Source organism: Puma concolor, chromosome A3, assembly GCF_028749965.1.
Source record: "Puma concolor isolate L17-30 chromosome A3, mPumCon1.1.hap2, whole genome shotgun sequence".
In the NCBI taxonomy this organism is placed as follows: Eukaryota; Metazoa; Chordata; class Mammalia; order Carnivora; family Felidae; genus Puma; species Puma concolor.
In genome coordinates this window covers 54080709-54097517 of record NC_141669.1, presented here as the reverse complement: position 1 = coordinate 54097517, position 16809 = coordinate 54080709, and the positions used below count along the sequence as shown (strand labels likewise).

At 38.1% G+C, this 16809-nt stretch overlaps 1 protein-coding gene across 1 annotated transcript in view; it reads left to right on the top strand.

Annotated features, from left to right (window-relative positions):
- The window catches only part of GMCL1 (germ cell-less 1, spermatogenesis associated), a 38049-nt gene extending 25632 nt beyond the window's left edge, over window positions 1-12417 (top strand). The window contains exons 11-14 of the mRNA XM_025931798.2: window positions 75-150; window positions 4719-4864; window positions 7071-7158; window positions 11281-12417. Coding sequence (XP_025787583.1) covers window positions 75-150; window positions 4719-4864; window positions 7071-7158; window positions 11281-11409 — 439 coding nt within the window. The 3' untranslated portion in view covers window positions 11410-12417. The remainder of the gene's footprint in view (window positions 1-74; window positions 151-4718; window positions 4865-7070; window positions 7159-11280) is intronic.
- The last annotated feature ends 4392 nt before the right edge of the window (window positions 12418-16809 follow it).

Here is a 16809-nt window from a genome sequence, read left to right as displayed (position 1 = left end):
CTTCTTTTAATCTTATTCTTTATTTAAACTATTGCCTATTTTTGTGAGATTTTACATCTTATGTGTATTTCTAGGCCTCAAGAAATCAATAAAGAAGAACTAGAGGGAAATAGCATGAGGTGTGGTAGAAAGCTTGCCAAAGATGGTGAGGTAAGCATGGGCTAAGACTCTTAATATTTTCATGAAAATTGTGCTTTTAGTGCAAAATACACTTTCAGTAACAATCATGACATCTGCCATACCTCAGAGCTTTTTGGTACAGTTTCTATACCATGATCTCCTAGGCAAGGAGTTAGGTGCTCAGTGGTAATTGATTATTCAGCCCTGCATGAGAATGTTGAGCTTTCTGTGTCCAGCTAAGAGGCCTAGAGAATCCCTCAGCAATCCAGAAATTGCGATAAATAAGAAATTATATGGAAGCTTTTATGTAATCTTAAAAGTCCATTCTTTGTATAAGTACCCTAAATCACTGACATTCAATGAGCACTGGGTGTTTGTTGTATGTAAGCGATGAATCAAATCATGGGAATCTACCCCCAAAACCAAGAGCACACTGTATACACTGTATGTTAGGCAACTTGACAATAAATTGTATTAAACAAAAATAAAAACAAACAAAAAAAGACACTCAAACCCTTTGATTGCTACCCACATTTAGACTTTTTCATTTTTTTTCATTTTTTCATTTTTTTCATATTTTTCATTACCATATATAAGTGTATATAAATGAAACAAAAGTATTATGAAACAGTATCTACTGCTGCTGTGTCCAAAGATCCTATTTTGTATTTAACTTTTTTAAAAGCTAACTGTGACTCATTAAATTGATTCTAATAGGACATGAACTACATTTTTTAAAAATCCCACTGTAATTATAATTGTCCTCTTAAGAAATCATTCAGCCTGGGGCACCTGGGTGGCTCAGTCGGTTAAATGTCCGACTGCAGCTCAGGTCATGATCTCACAGTCCATGAGTTCGAGCCCCGCATTGGGCTCTGTGCTGACAGCGCAGAGCCTGGAGCCTGCTTCGGTTTCTGTGTCTCCCTCTCTTTCTGCTCTCTCATCTGCTATCTCTCTCTCTCTCAAAAAATAAACATTAAAAACATGTTTAAAAAAATCATTCAGCCTAATTTAGGTAACCAGTTATTTTTCTCCCAGATTTTCCCTGATTTTAACTTTTTTGTTTTTAGAAGTTAATTATTTTATGTTTGCATTCATAATTGTGATGTGTGAACAGCATACGAAAGGGGAATAGGTAGGTGGCTTCTTTATTCCTTAGTCTTCCTTGTTGCCTCTTCCAGACCTTGTGCCTCCCTCGTGCCTAATTGAACCACAGCTCCTTTGAAGCATGCGCTTTCTACTACACTACTCACTACTTACTATAGCCATCATGCACTGGGCTATCTGCGTTTATCCCTGTTCTTGTTGTCAGTCTTGGTGATTTTTGACCATCTTCCCCACTGTGATCTTATGCTCTACCCTACCTCAGGCACCCATTTCCTGGAAGCATATCCTCAGTTTTTGCATTACTAAATAATACACCCCCTTCAAAATCACCTTTTCAAGTATACCATTTTTAGACTCCACCTCCTTTTATCTTTAACACTCTCTAGTACCTGGACTCCCAGCAATTGTTGAACTCCACAGGGATGTACAACACATTGTTCTTACTCCTTTTTTCCCATTATCCTCTCACCCCATCCCTACTTTCTTTACTTACATTTTATGTTCCATCTTAAAATTGGTCCCTGGCTAATAGTCTTAACTTCCCTTTTTACTCTGTCAAACTTAGCTGGCTAAACCCCAATTCTTGTTAAATCCTAACTTTCTTGCTTCCAGACAGATAAATATGATTAAAGAAAAACAGCGTACCCCACAGGTTTCACTTGAATGGTTGTAACTGTAAACTTGAAACAGGTCTTTAGTGCTGCATGGTGATCTTCATTTCCCTAGTGAATTTATCCTGCCATTCTTTGAGTACCTCTTAGACCTTCTCAGAAGGGGCAGTGCTACCTGCCTTATTCTTAATCTGATGACCTTGTTTCTTTCATCACTCAGAAAATAATAGCAATAGGAAGAGAACCTATCCATCCACCTACCAAACAGTTCTGCCAGTCTACCTGCAGCTGTACCTGTGTGCTATGCTTTTCCTCCTATCAGAATGGATGAACCATCCATCCCCTCCCCTCATTACAAACTCCATCCCTTTTCATCTATTCAGAACCTTTCAGTTTTTCTCTTCTACTGCGTCATTCTCACTTAACATATAACATACTCTACCACCACCCATCTGGGACCACACCCTGACCCCACATTCTTTCCCCCCACCCCACCCCAGCACTCCATATCTCTGCATCTCTTTTAAGCAAAAAACTCATTTAAAAATGTGGCCCATATTTGTCTATACTTCCTGTTTTTTGATGCTCTCTTGAATTCACTCCAATTCATTTATCCCAGTAAATTCCAGTGAAACTGCCATGCTACTTGTTGTCAGTTATTTCCACATTGCCAAATAAGCAGTTTTAAAAGCTTTTTCCAAAAGCTCTGGGCAACATGACATATCTGCACTCACTCGGGGTTTTTCTCTTATTTGACTTTCAGGACAGTGTGTTCTGCTGGTTTTCTTCCCAATTCATTGATTGCTCCTTCTAAGTCTTTCAAGCCTTCGCCTGCATCCTTCTCTTTCTCAACAGATGTTGGCATGACTTGAGGCTGGGTACTTGGACTTCTTCTCTGTCTATGCTCACTCTGAAGTGATCTCATCTACTTCCTATGACTTTACACTGATGACTTATATAGCAGCTACCCACTTGACAACTTTCTCAGAATCCTTATAGCATCTTGAGTATAACAGTCCCAAGCTGAACTCTTTGATTTTCACCCCCAAACTTTCTCCTTCCCAAGTAATTCTCTAACCCACAAATGGCCCCTCTGTTAATCCATTGAATAAGCAAGCTCCAAACTTTGGATTCTTCTCTCTTAAATACCACACCTGGTGCTCATAAAAAGTTCCTCCAGACTCTACTTTTGAAATACATTCTAAGCATGTCTGCCACTACCACCCAAGTCCAAGCCACTATTATCTCTTGCCTGAACTATTGTAGTAGCCTCACAACTGCTCTCCCTGTTTTTACTCTTGCCCTTCTACGTTCTATTATCCTTACAACAGCCAAAGTCATCTTTTGTAAATGTAAGTTAGATGGTGTTACGTCCTTCCCCAAAACTTTCCATGAGCCTCTTACTGCACTTAGAAGAAATCCATGTCCTTACTGTGGACTACTAAGCCCTACGTTTTCTGGCCCCCAGCTGACTCTCTGAACTCATCCCCATCTTCTGTCTACCTAAGTGATTGCCCTAGTCACATAGCCCTTTTTGCTGTTCTTCAGATATGTCAAGCATGTTTTTATCTCCAGAGCTTTGTACTTGCGGTTCTCTTTGCCTAAGTCACTCTTTCCCCAGATAGTTACTGATCTGCTCCTTAGTTGACTCAGGGCCTTGCTCACCTAGTATCACCTTAGACTTTCTCTGACCACCTGTCTGAACCAGTGGGCTCCCCAGCTACAAGCTCCCCTTCTCTACTGTGTCACTCTCTCCTGACGGTCTATTCTGTTTTGTTCTCTTCCATTCCATTCCATTCCATCAATTCCTTCCACACAAACATATACACATATTAAAATACACATTTTCCAGGACAGAAACTTACTGCTATTCAGCCTAGAGCAGTACTTGGCACAGGATATGTAAATATCTGTGAACTGTTGAATTAATGTTGTAATTCAGAGTGTCAACCAAATACTTGAAGCCTAACTTTCCTTTGCTATTCCATACCACATCACTTCATAGTCTCTCATTAACTATTAGGTGATAGATTAAACAAACAAACTTGTGAACCTCATGATGGTATTTAAAAGAACTCAGTTGTGGGGTGCCTGGCTGGCTCAGTCGGAAGAGCATGCAACTCTTGATCTCTGGGTCATGAGTTCAAGCCCCACGTTGGGTGCAGAAATTCCTAAATAAACTTAAAAAAATAAATAACTCAGTCGTGACTCTGTTGGTTAGATATTTAAGAAATTTAGGGTGTTTTTAAAGGTAGATTTTAATGGGTTCTTATTACCTCCATTAACCTCCCAGCCCCCTAAGCTATACCTACTTAGAGTTGCAGTGAAAAGTCATATTTCTTTCTTCTTTTAATTTTTTGTTTATTTATTTTTGAGAGAGATAGCAAGCAGGGTAGGGGCAGAGAGAGAGAGAGAGAGAGAGAGAGAGAGAGAGAATCCCAAGCAGGCTCCGCACTGTCAGCACAGAGCCTGATGTGGGGCTCGAACTCATGAACCGTGAGGTTATGACCTGAGCTGAAACCAAAAGTCAAACACTTAACCAACTGAGCCACCCAAGCACCCCAAAAAGCTGTATTTCTCATGATAGAATTACAGTGTGGAGAGAGAACGAAACAGATCATGAAGAGGTGATATTAGGAAAGTCCCTTAAAGAATGATGACCATAGAGCCTGCTTTTCTGGCTTTGAAATATACTATACCTGTGTGATAAGCCTTTATATATCTTCACAGATATATTCTGTGTGGTAAGCTTTAAGGGAAAGGGACCCATGAGAGAAATATTTGGAATGAGGCAGAGAAAGAAAAGACATTTTGAACTTCTAATTTGTGACTTGCTAGTATGATGAACTGAAGTAAATCTTTCTCTTTTATATTTCTTAGTACTGCTGGCGGTGGACAGGTTTTAACTTCGGCTTTGACCTGCTTGTAACCTACACCAATCGATACATCATTTTCAAACGTAATACACTGAATCAGCCGTGTAGTGGATCTGTCAGTTTACAACCTCGAAGGAGCATAGCATTTCGGTAGGATGAAATTTCCCTGCCACACTCCTCCTCTAGGGGGGAAAAAATGAAATAAAACCTGACAATTTGCACCAACAATAGTAGAGTTTTGGTAATACAATATATATGAATGTGCAAGGAAATAATAAAGCTCCATTCCTGTGAGGTGTTAGTAATAATCAAAATAAAAAAAGTCTGGATCTAGTATGTCAGAAAAAGTAGGCTGGAATATGAATGATATGGGATTGATAACTAGACTTAAAGCTGTTACCTTGCTGCTGTTCTTGCAAATAAAAGGTCCAAACTGGAAATTCAGCACAGTATTTTTCCAGGAAAACATGCCTGGTATTGTCCTTCACCCTATGGGATTTCAAATGTCCAACTTTGCTAGTTGAGCTGGCTGTCTTTCTGGAGAGGATGCTGACAAATTGGAAAATAGCTTAATGAACAGATTTTTTAAAGTCATATATTTATGCTTACCTTAACTCAAAATGGATCAAAGACCTAAACATAAGAGATAAACTAAAACTCTTGGAAGAAAACATAGGGGGAAAGCTTGTTGACATTGAATTTGGCATTGATTTCTTCAACATGACACTGAAGCACAGGCCACAAAAGAAAAAAATAAATTGGACTTCATCAAAATTAAAAGCTCTTGTATATCAAAAGACACTGTCGCCAGAGTAAAAAGGCAACCCATGAAATGGGAGAAAATATTTGTTAACCATGTGTCTGATAAGGAGTTAATATTCAGAATATCTAGAGAACTCCTAAAACTCCACAGCAAAAAAATAAACAACCCCATTCAAACATGGACAGGACTTACATAAACATTTCTCCAGGGGCGCCTGGGTGGCGCAGTCGGTTAAGCGTCCGACTTCAGCCAGGTCACGATCTCGCGGTCTGTGAGTTCGAGCCCCGCGTCGGGCTCTGGGCTGATGGCTCAGAGCCTGGAGCCTGTTTCCGATTCTGTGTCTCCCTCTCTCTCGGCCCCTCCCCCGTTCATGCTCTGTCTCTCTCTGTCCCAAAAATAAATAAACGTTGAAAAAAAAAAAATTAAAAAAAAAAAACATTTCTCCAAAGAATATATACAGATGGCCAATGCGCATTGTTTCATCTTTGAAAGATCACTAATCAGAGAAATACAAATCAAAGCCACAATTAGATACTTCCAGACCCATTAGGATGGCTGTTATCAAAAACAAAGCAAAACAAGTGTTGATGAGGATGTGAAGAAATTGAACCTTTGTGCCTTGTTAGTGGAAATGTAAAATGGTGTATGCTTTATGGAAAATGAAATGACATTTCCTCAAAAAATTAAACAGAATTACCATATGATCCAGCAATTTCTCTTCTGGATATTTACCCAAAAGCAGGGACTGGGACAGATCATCTTCATACATTCATCATGAACTTGGTACATTATCTTCATAGCAGCATTATTCACAATGGCCAAAAGTTGGAAGCAACCAAAGTGCCAATCAACAGATACCTGTGTAGATACTGTCCATACCTACAATGGAATATTATTCAGCCTTGAAATGGAAGGAAATTCTTAAACATGCTACAACATGAAACTTGGTGACCTTGTGTTAAGTGAAATAAACCAGTCACAAAAGAACAAATGTTATATGATTCCACTCATGGTACCTAGAATAGACAGGTTCACAGAGCAAGTACAATGGTGGTTGTTAGGGGCTGAGGTAAGGGAAATGGGGAATTCGTGTTTACTGGGTACAAAGTTTCAGGTGGGAAGATGAAAAGGTTCTGGAGATGGATGGCAGTGATGATTGCAAAACACTGGGGTTGTATTTAATGCTGAGAACTATCCACTTAAAAATGGTTAAAATGGTAAATTTTATGTATGTTTACAATAAAGACATTTATAAATTATTTTCTATCTTAGATATGTATAATAGCACAAGCTTATAAATCTAAAGAGGATCAGTTTAGAATGTGAAAAGACTTAAAAATCTTTTATCATATAAAAGAATATGGAAGATAAAAGTAAATATTAAAGTGAGGGGGAGGGCTTGTTAAAATTAATCTGTGGTTTTAAAAATCATGTTTAAGGGCACCTGGCTGGCTCAGTTGGTGGGGCATGCAACTCTTGATCTCGAGGTTGTGGGTTTGAGCCCTACACTGGGTGTAGAGATTACTTAAAACTAAAATCCTTAAAAAATCGTATGTTTATTTTTTTATTTGTGTTGTTTTTTTTAAATTCTAGATTACGCTTAGCCTCTTTTGATAGTAGTGGAAAACTAATCTGTAGTAGAACAACTGGCTATCAAATACTTACACTTGAGAAAGATCAGGTATGTCTGATTACTTTTCTGTTGTTTGGTTATAGTATTTGTCTTTTGAATCCTCTTTTGAAAATTCTTAAAGAATTAACATTTGATTTAAAAATCAGTGTACAGTTTTTTTGAAGGTAGAGATGGAAGCACCATGTTCACTTATGCATAATTTACTCCCATATTATTAGAAGTGTAACTAAGACTTGTAACTAAGTGTAAAAAGAAAACTCAGTTTGATTTGAGGGGCAGGGGAAAGCTGATAATAGAGAAATAATTGTTTACCCTGAATATCTTCCCCCAAAAGTTATGAATTTTAATTGCTTTATCCATTTGTGCATAAATGCATTTATTTATACATTAATAGCAAACACCATTAAGATAATCCAGTGTGTCTCCATAGCTCCTGTATGTTAAGAGAACATTATCCTCTAGCGCAATAGGTTTCCAAAGTAGCATCTGTAATTCTAAGTAGCATTCCAAAATTCTCTCTGAAGCCATTTGTTCCTTTATATATCACATGCATGTAGAAGTTTCAAAATGTCATGATGAGAAAGTAAGCCATTTTCGAAAAGTTACATGAGAGCTGTTAAAATATTAAGGAAGTTTACTTCTATTAAAACTAACCCCTGGGGGGCGCCTGGGTGACTTAGTCGGTTGAGCATCCGACTCTTGATTTTGGCTCAGGTCATGATCCCAGGGTTGTGGGATCGAGCCATGCTTCGGGCTCTGCACTGAGCCTACTTGAGATTCATATTCTCTCTCTCTCCCTTTCTTCCCCCCCCACCTCCCCTTTCTCTCTCTGCCCCACTCCCCCACTCTTGCATGTGTGCACTCTCTCTCTCTCTCAAGTAATAAAAATTAACCACCATTCCAAGGGACATACTATTTTAATAAAGGGTTCAGAGCCTATAGTTCACATAAATTATTAGAAGTTAGCAGTTTTCCTCACACAGAAGAGACTTATAGAACATTAGAATTTAGCATTGCAAGGAACCTTGGAGTGATCATTCTGGCCTCACATACCCTGTATGAGAACTCCTTTAACAGCATTCTTAATGGGATCCTCCACTAGTTGTTGCAATTCAGGCAACAGAGAGCTCTCTCACATAGTAGGTAATATTTGAGAAGGTAGATATATAATAAGAAAGTTCAAATCTGCCTTCAGTAGGTCCCTCTGTTGGTCCCTCTGGTGCCCTCTGGAACTGCATGAACAATGGCTGTCTTTACCTTCTACCTGGAACATCATAAAAAGATACTGTCATGGCTCAAAGCCAGAGATTTTTTTGAAAAGCACCAGGCCAAGATAATAGTTGTATTCCAGGTGTTCCTTGAGTTGTTTATTCAGCGAACATTTGAGTCCCTACTGCATGCTAGGTTCTGTACTAGGAGTTGGGGAAATAAAGAGGAGCTTATGTTATATAGCTTAGGATAAGTTGCATGGTGGAGATGAGCTCAGAGTAGTGTGTAAAGCTGAAGAAGTCTCTAACCCTTACTGTGGGATTGGGGCAGGTGTGGTTGTTGGGAGAGGAAGAGAAGGGACAACAGCTCATGGAAAATTCCCTCTCCTGGAAAAGTTGAAAAGTAAATGGATACCTGAATCAAGCTTCAGATGATGAGTAAGATAGAAGCAAGGGAGCACAAGAGTCATTCAAAGAACTGAAAGAGATTTGTAAGAGTTCAGTAGGACTAGAGCAAGGGCATGATGGGCTGTAGATGGAGTTTGGACCTTTTCCCGAGATTCTAGTGATCTGTAGAGAAAAATTGCAGTGGGGAGTTGTATATGTGTTTTTTACATAGGTTATAGATATTTGTTATAGAAAAAATAGAAAATATAAATAAGCAGAAAGGAAAATCATATGTATCCCTCTTACAGACGACACCAAAATTAGATGTGTAGAGAATCTGACAAGACAGAAACCTAGGGGTGGGCCAGAAAAGGTAACCTGGTGAGACTTTCAAGAGCTGGGATGGGGAGTCAAAGCCAAATTGCAAGAGTGAATGTATAGATAGCCTATAAAAAAGGAAAGAAGAGGTAGAAGCCAGTAGCTGATGGTTTGAATTTGAGTTGCTTTATATCCAAGTGAGGATTTCCAGTAGACAGTTAGATTTATAGATCCTGGAATTTAGACCTGTATGGTAGAATGGGGGGGAATAAGAGAACTATAGTACAGACTAGTGGTGTGAGCCTCAGAGAAGCAGGGATTGGTAAATGAAGATGGAGAAATAATGGTCTGGAAGTAGAAATGGACGTAGAAAGATGCCACCGCTGTCTGGTGCTGTGATATGTGGGCTCCTCAGCTTCCACTCTGTAGTGGAAGAAAGAAAATGGAACTTCATGGTGCTTCAATGCAAACATGGAGGTAAAGTGAGCCCTCAGGTGGAGTTAAAAGTTTAGTAAAGCTAGGATTAGATCTGTCTAGTTTGGGGACTGAGATTGGGAATTAATACAGTCTAATATTCAGAAATCTGTGTGTCCTTTCAGCTCTCAAGTGATGTCCACCTGGCGCCCCTCGTTTCCCCAAGTTGGGAACTACCCCCACCCCAGCCTTAACTATATTCAAATACTAGAATCTTCCTTGGAGTCTTTGTTTTGTTGTGGCACTGAATCTTGGTTTTTATCATCAAATATACCTATTGTCAAAGCATATGTCCTCAACAAATTTAGTAAGTGTGCCTTCACCTGGGTTATTGCTACAAACTTCGTCTATGCCAGGGTGACTCAACGTCCAAAGACCGACTATGTTTGATATCATTCCTCTCTACTAACCCTGTTAGTGCCATCAGCCCAGGTGATCACCTCACTTGACTCATCTCATCCATCTTGTTCACTAACATTTTTTTTAAAAAACACTATTTTCCCTGTTTGGGGGTATATAGAGATAATGTGTGTGTGGAGGGGTCACATTTGTATTCCATACCTTCTTTATCCAGTTTATCTGCTTCTCCCCCAACACACAAGCTGTGTCTAGTTAAGCCTACATCAGTCATTTAAATGTTCCAGTATGTTAGTTGCTCTTCATCGCAGGAGCATTTTCCTCGTGAAAAAAACAAAAATTCTAGGTTTATACAGTGTTTAATAGTATGTTCTTCAAAATGTATAAAATAAGGCAAAGCTGATATATATTACTGCAGAGAATGTATCCCAGTATTTAAAAGGTAGAAGTTCCAGGGGCGCCTGGGTGGCTCAGTTAATTAAGTTTCCAACTTTGATTTCAGCTCAGGTCATGATGTCACAGTGTGTGGGTTCGAGCCCCACATCAGGCTCTGCACTGACATCATGGAGCTTGCTTGGGATTCTCTCTCTCCCCCCCTCTCTGCCCCTCCTCTGCTCATGCTTTCTCTCTCTCTCTCAAAAATGAGTAAACTTAGGGGAAAAAAAAGTAGAAGTTCCAGTGCTGTTCGTTTTAGTCTGAAGACTTACTCTGTTCACCTAATGCTGTTCATACATGGTTCCAAATAGAGATCTGTAGAATCAGAGATGGCTACATCTGTGTCTGTCAAGTATAGGATCAACTCCTATCTCTGAGATTTCAAGGCATTCTCATGTGTACTGATATAACTGAACCTGGAATTGATTTTACATGATAATGTATTTTATATTCCAAGAGACAAATAATATATTTACATTAGAGACAGTGGAAGATCTAGACAAGAGTAAGAACCATGCTTGTAGGTGCTAATAGTGACTTCCACCTTCTTCTCAACCATTTGCTATATCTAAGGGCCATCAGGAAATGAAGCCAAATGAGAAGTCTATATTTCTGGACTATATCTGTTCATAAGATATGTAGGTACTTGATAGAAATTTTTCAGTAACGAAAATAACTACCATTATTGAGTACTTCGTACATGGCTGGCTTTGCTGAGCCCTCTATGTGCCTTTTCTCATTTAATCCTCACTATAATCATATGAGGCGGGTATTTTTACTCATTTTACAGTAAGGAAGCTGCAGTTGACAAGTCATTGACTTGCCCAAGGTCACAGCTAGTGGATTGGAGTTTTGAGATTTGAGCGGTGACTTTGAGACTTCAGATACAAGCTCTCTTAACCACCATGTGATCTCCTTCAGTTCACTCAATTCAATAGTTTGGTTTTCTGTTTTTTTGTCTTCTCATTAAAGCTACAAATTTGTTTTATAGGAACAAGTAGTGATGAACTTGGACAGCAGGCTTCTGATCTTCCCTTTATACATCTGCTGTAACTTCCTGTATATATCACCAGAAAAAAGAACTGAAAATAATCGTCATCCAGAAAATCCCGAAAACTGAGGATCTTATCAGTTGGAAACAGTAGCACTTTGAAAACTTTATCAGCCAGCTTTAATTTAATGGCCCTACTGATATTCACATCTAAGGTGACTAACAATGACAAAGGCCTTATGAACTGTACAGATGATACAGAAGACTTTTCTTATGCTCATTACATTTCTATGCATATATGAAAAACCATTTTGAAGCCAAGAAAATATCTGTCAAACCATTTCTGTGATAAAGATTTTGACTCATGCTTTTAATTTAGCATCAGTAGAAAATTGCTGTAGGTAAATTTCACATTTCTCTGCAACCCAATATAGATTTAATTTTTAGTTTAAACTTTGATCTTACCTGATGTTAATGAACCTCAGTTATCTATCTGTAAACTTATTTTTATTTGGCTAAGACAATGCTGAAGGAACAACTTGGCCAGTTGTAAATGCTCTTTCAATTGGTGCATTTAAAGCTGTCCTTTAATGTTTTCACCTGCTCTTTATGATTTCTCCTCATATTCTGATAATGCCTCCAAGCTATGCTTGTTTTTAATCATTAAATACTTTTTTGTGGTTTTGGAGACTAAGCTGGGGAACTTTTTATTTAATGTGAGCATTTTCATGCTATTTTATTTTGCTTTTAATTTAGCTTTGTTAGGATTTTTAACAAAATCAGCTTCAGACTTTCAAATGAACTTGAATGGGAGAGAAAATCCATTTGAATCTGAGGATATTCCTTTGCCTTACATGGTCATTTCTTTGACATTCTATACAACTTTATTCTTAGGTCATGGATTATTTATGTACCAAATATTACACTTTAAACATTTTCATTTTCTCTGGTCTTCGGAGTTATTTATGTTCAAATTTTGGTTGGGAATCCTATTTCCTACTTAAGCTCAGGACCTTATAACCTCTGAATTGAGTGCCTTTGAGTTATACATGCTAATAGAAATTTCATGGTAAATGTAAATAAAGTCGGAGGATCTCATATAGAAGCTTATAATAAAGCATTAATGTAAAAATTGAACTTATTTTTGTCAAAAATGAGATGTATGGTTGTCATGATTTATATATGTTTGCTCCTTGTGTTTACTGCTATTTTGCAAATAGCCATGCACATCTTCTTTCCAGTCAGAGTAAGTGCTATTTGTGATTAATGTATATTTTTAGTATGTTTTAAAGAATGGGAATCATTTTTATGTATCTGTATAAATAAATACCCATTTGGAAAAAGAATAAATAAGTTCTTATATAAAATGGACAAAAAAATTTAGTTGAAAACAGAATTTTTTTTTCTTTGTAGTTAGATTTTTTTCCAATTAGATTTAACTTTGGAATTTGATAGTTTTCTTCCCCAGTAATATGTCCACAGGTTCATAAATTGCTTTTGTCCTTTCAAAATTCATCCCCTTTGACTTAAAGGAACCTTTTAAATGCCTCCCTCCCCCTCTCCCTAAGCTGTAGTTTAAATGTTTCAAATACAATAATGTAGCTATATCAAGAGGCTAATTTTTTTTTAAGTTTATGTATTTTGCGATCACATGTGCGTGCACTTGCGCGAGCTGGGGGAGGGGCAAAGAGGAGAGAGAGAGAGAGAGAGAGAGAGAGAGAGAGAGAATCTCAAGCAGGCTCTGCACTCTCAGCGCAGAGCCAGACACAGGGCTTGAACTCATCATCCGTGAGATCATGACCTGGGCCAAATCAAGAGTCAGATGCTTAACCAGGTGAGCCATCTGGCACCCCAAAGGGCTACATTTCTCAGTTTTATATTTGACTATAATTATATCTTTAGTGAGATGCTTTTTTTTCTCTTATTCTAGCATCAGAGGTTCCTTGCTAAAAGATATAATAATCTTAATTTGAATTATGTGATTAATTGAATTTTTAGAAATATTTGGAGAAAGTTTGAATATATTAGTAAAATTAACTATTTCATTTTATAAATTAACCAAATTGGAATTCTGTATGGTTCTTGTCCATTGGTTCTTTCCTAGCCAAATTGCTTACATCATCCGCAAACAATAACTACTTCTTCAATCACAAGTAGGTTGTGTTCTAATCTGAAAAACTGGTAATTCTCAACTAGTGGTAGTAAAGATCTGCTTTTGTTTTTGTTTTCTTAGCAACTTTTCATTCTTTCCAATAGGAATATTTTCATTGAACTATTAATAGTGTCAGCTGAAGGTATCATATAAACCATTATATACAAAAGCTTTTGTGTTTGTCTGCCTTTGCCTTATAGCCTTTGCCAAGCCTTTTTTTTAAGCTGCCAAGGCCATAAAACAATATTTACCCATTAATAATTATTATCTAACTTGGTTATTAGAATCGATTAACTGGATTATCAGTAAAGAAGAGGTCTCTAAGAAAATATTCTAGAGTCTCATGCTAAATTATTTTTTTAAGTTTATTTATTTTGAGAGAGAGAAAGCACGAGCAGGGAAGGGGTAGAGACAGAGAGGGGGAAAGAGAATCCCAAGCAGGCTTCTCACTGTCATTGCAGAGCAAGACAGCAGGCTCAAATCCACGAACAGTGAGATCCATGACCTGAGTCAAAATCAAGAGTCTGCCGCTTAACCAACTGAGCCACCCAGGTGCTCCTCTCATGCTACATTATTAGAGGACTATAAACGTACCCTTTTTAAAAAAATGGATTTGCCTTGGGGCGCCTGGGTGGCTAAGTGGGTTAAGTGTCTGACTTTGGCTCAGGTTGTGATCTCACAGTTCATGGGTTCAGGCCCTGCGTCGGGGTCTGTGGGGACAGCTTGGAGCCTGGAGCCTGCTTTGGATTGTGTGTCTCCTCTCTCTGCCCCTCCCCTGCTCATGCTCTGTCTCACTCTCAAAAATAAATAAATGTAATAAATTTTTTTTTAAAGATGGATTTGACTTGAAACTTAGCAAGGTATAGGCAAAATTAAAAGAACAGTGGTAGTCAGTAGCTTTATTTATTGAGTGTTCAGTGGCTGACACTCTATCACATTTTAAGTCTTTCAATGGGATTGCCATTATATAAAGATAATTTTCAATATCAAGTGCAAAAGGTTACCAAGAGTCACTGTGGCTATTTAAATTTAATTAAAATTAAATAAAAGTTAAAATTTACTTCCTCAGTCACACTAGGCACACTAGTAACTAGGCACACACAGGTAACTAGTGGCTACAATATTTCCACTAGTGGCTGCTAGTGGAAATATAGAATATCTCCCATCTAGTTGCAGAAAGTTCTATTGGCCCAGAATGTTGGTCTATTACAATATTTGTATTTAACGTAAGTTAATTATAAGTTAATATTGGACTATTTATGTTGAAACTGTATCAGTTATAGTCCCTTAAAGATGACCCATGTAAATAATAGAAAAGATAACAGAGCCAGGGGTGCAAATGATAGATGACTTGTCAGTCACCTGAAATGATATGTTGAGTCATGATTTCAAGCAATGTGGACCTAAAAAACAAAAGGCATAGTACATTTCCTCCCCAGCCAGAGAGTTTGACATTTTTCCCAAGGTCCAGGCATAAGAGTATAAAAGCAAAAAGCCTCAAACATCATCAGTCACTGTTAACTAGTGGCCAGACTGCATCTAATTAGGGAAGAGTTAGATGACTTAATCAACAGCATGCATCCACATGTAATGATAAAGTAGGATATTTTTGTAAAAGCTGGTGATTTCTTGTTAAATAAGATTAGCAGTGCAAAACAAAATTCAACCAAGGCTAGAAAATAGTACATTTGAGACACAGATTGTTAATGTTGGTTCTAATGTAAGGGACATGTGTGCTTTAAATACAGTTTATTGAAAACTGTCTGGTTGGGGAGGGAACTTAAAAGTGTGATCACAGGTGTTGACCTGACCCCACTGAAATTCCATTAAAATGGAATGGGGGAACCTCAAACTATCAAAAATATAGAGGATTTTCTTCCAGATACTGTGCTGAAAGAGACACAGTGCTCAATAATCTACATCCTGAGAGAAGGCAACTTGATCAGTAAGGAAGCCCTGCTGAACCCAATTTCTGTCCCACATACTAAAGGGGAAGGAGCCTTTTGGAGACACCATCTCTTTTCCCACATAAGGTTTAGTCTCAGGACTGTCCCTTTAGATAACTTATTTCTTTGGTTTTCTCCTTTTCTGTATCTTTACTTTTTTTTTTTCTCTCTATACTAACTCACTCACAGGAATACTTAAATGCGCTAAAATTTCTCCCATCTTTGAAAAAAACTTCATTTACTTCCACCCACTGCCATTATTTTACTTGCATCAGCTAAACTTCTCAAAGGGTTCTTCAAATTTCCATCTCCACTTCAAAAGCCATTCACAAACACTGAGTCAACAACTTTGTTGCTAAATTTTATGTTAGATGTGGTTTTTTTGTGTTTTTTTTTTTTTAACACTTAAAAGTTTACCACTTTTTGGGCATCTGGGTGGCCCAGTCAGTTAAGTGTCCAACTTCAGTCATGATCTTGCAGTTCGTGGGTTTAAACCCTGCGTCCGGCTCTGTGCTGACAGCTCAGAGCCTGGAGCCTGCTTCGGATTCTGTGTCTCCCTCTCTCTCTCCCCCTTCCCTGCTTATGCTCTGTCTCTGTCTCAAAAATAAATATTAATTTTTTTTTTTTAATTTACCATTTTGTCCTTAAAAAGAAGGCTTTTTTTAAACTTCTCTGACATCACACCCAGTTTTCATTCTGTTTCTCTGGCCACTCCTTAGTCTCCTTTTGATGACTTGTCTTAGTCACCTCTGGCTGTCTCTAGGCCCTTTTCTGTCCTGAGCCTGCACCAGGTGATTTCATGCACTCTTATGGCTTCAAATGAACCTCTATATTCTGATGATTTATTTTTCTGTAGTTCCAGGCTGGATTTCTCTTCCGAGCTTCAGATATACATCTAGTTGGCATCTCCTCTTATGTGTTCAAAATGGCACCTTAAATTAGCTTGTCCGTATCTGAACATCCTCTTTCTCCAGAATTTATCATATATGCCTTATCTTAGCAAGTGATGCTACCGTCTATCTACCCAGTTTCACAAGCCAGAAACCTGGATGTCATTGTTGAATCTTCTAATTGGCTCATCCACTGTAGCCAAAATCATCAAATTTGTCCAGTTGTAGCAACTATTTCTCAAATTCGGCCACTTTCCACCTTACCTACTGATACCATTCAAGTACATGCCACTGTAATTTCCGATCTAGATTATTTTGCCAGCCTCCTAATATATTCTGCCTCTAGTCAAGTATCCATTATCAAGTGTTCTCTGAATACTCAAATCTGATTCTCTCCCATCCTTACAACCCTTCGAAGATCCCCTATTTCCTTTGCCTCAGGATAACACTTTACCATAGATTATGAGCCTATTCTAGCCTCACTTGCCTCTCCCTTGCCCCTTATCCTTGCACATTCAGTATCCTCTGCCTGAACAATCTC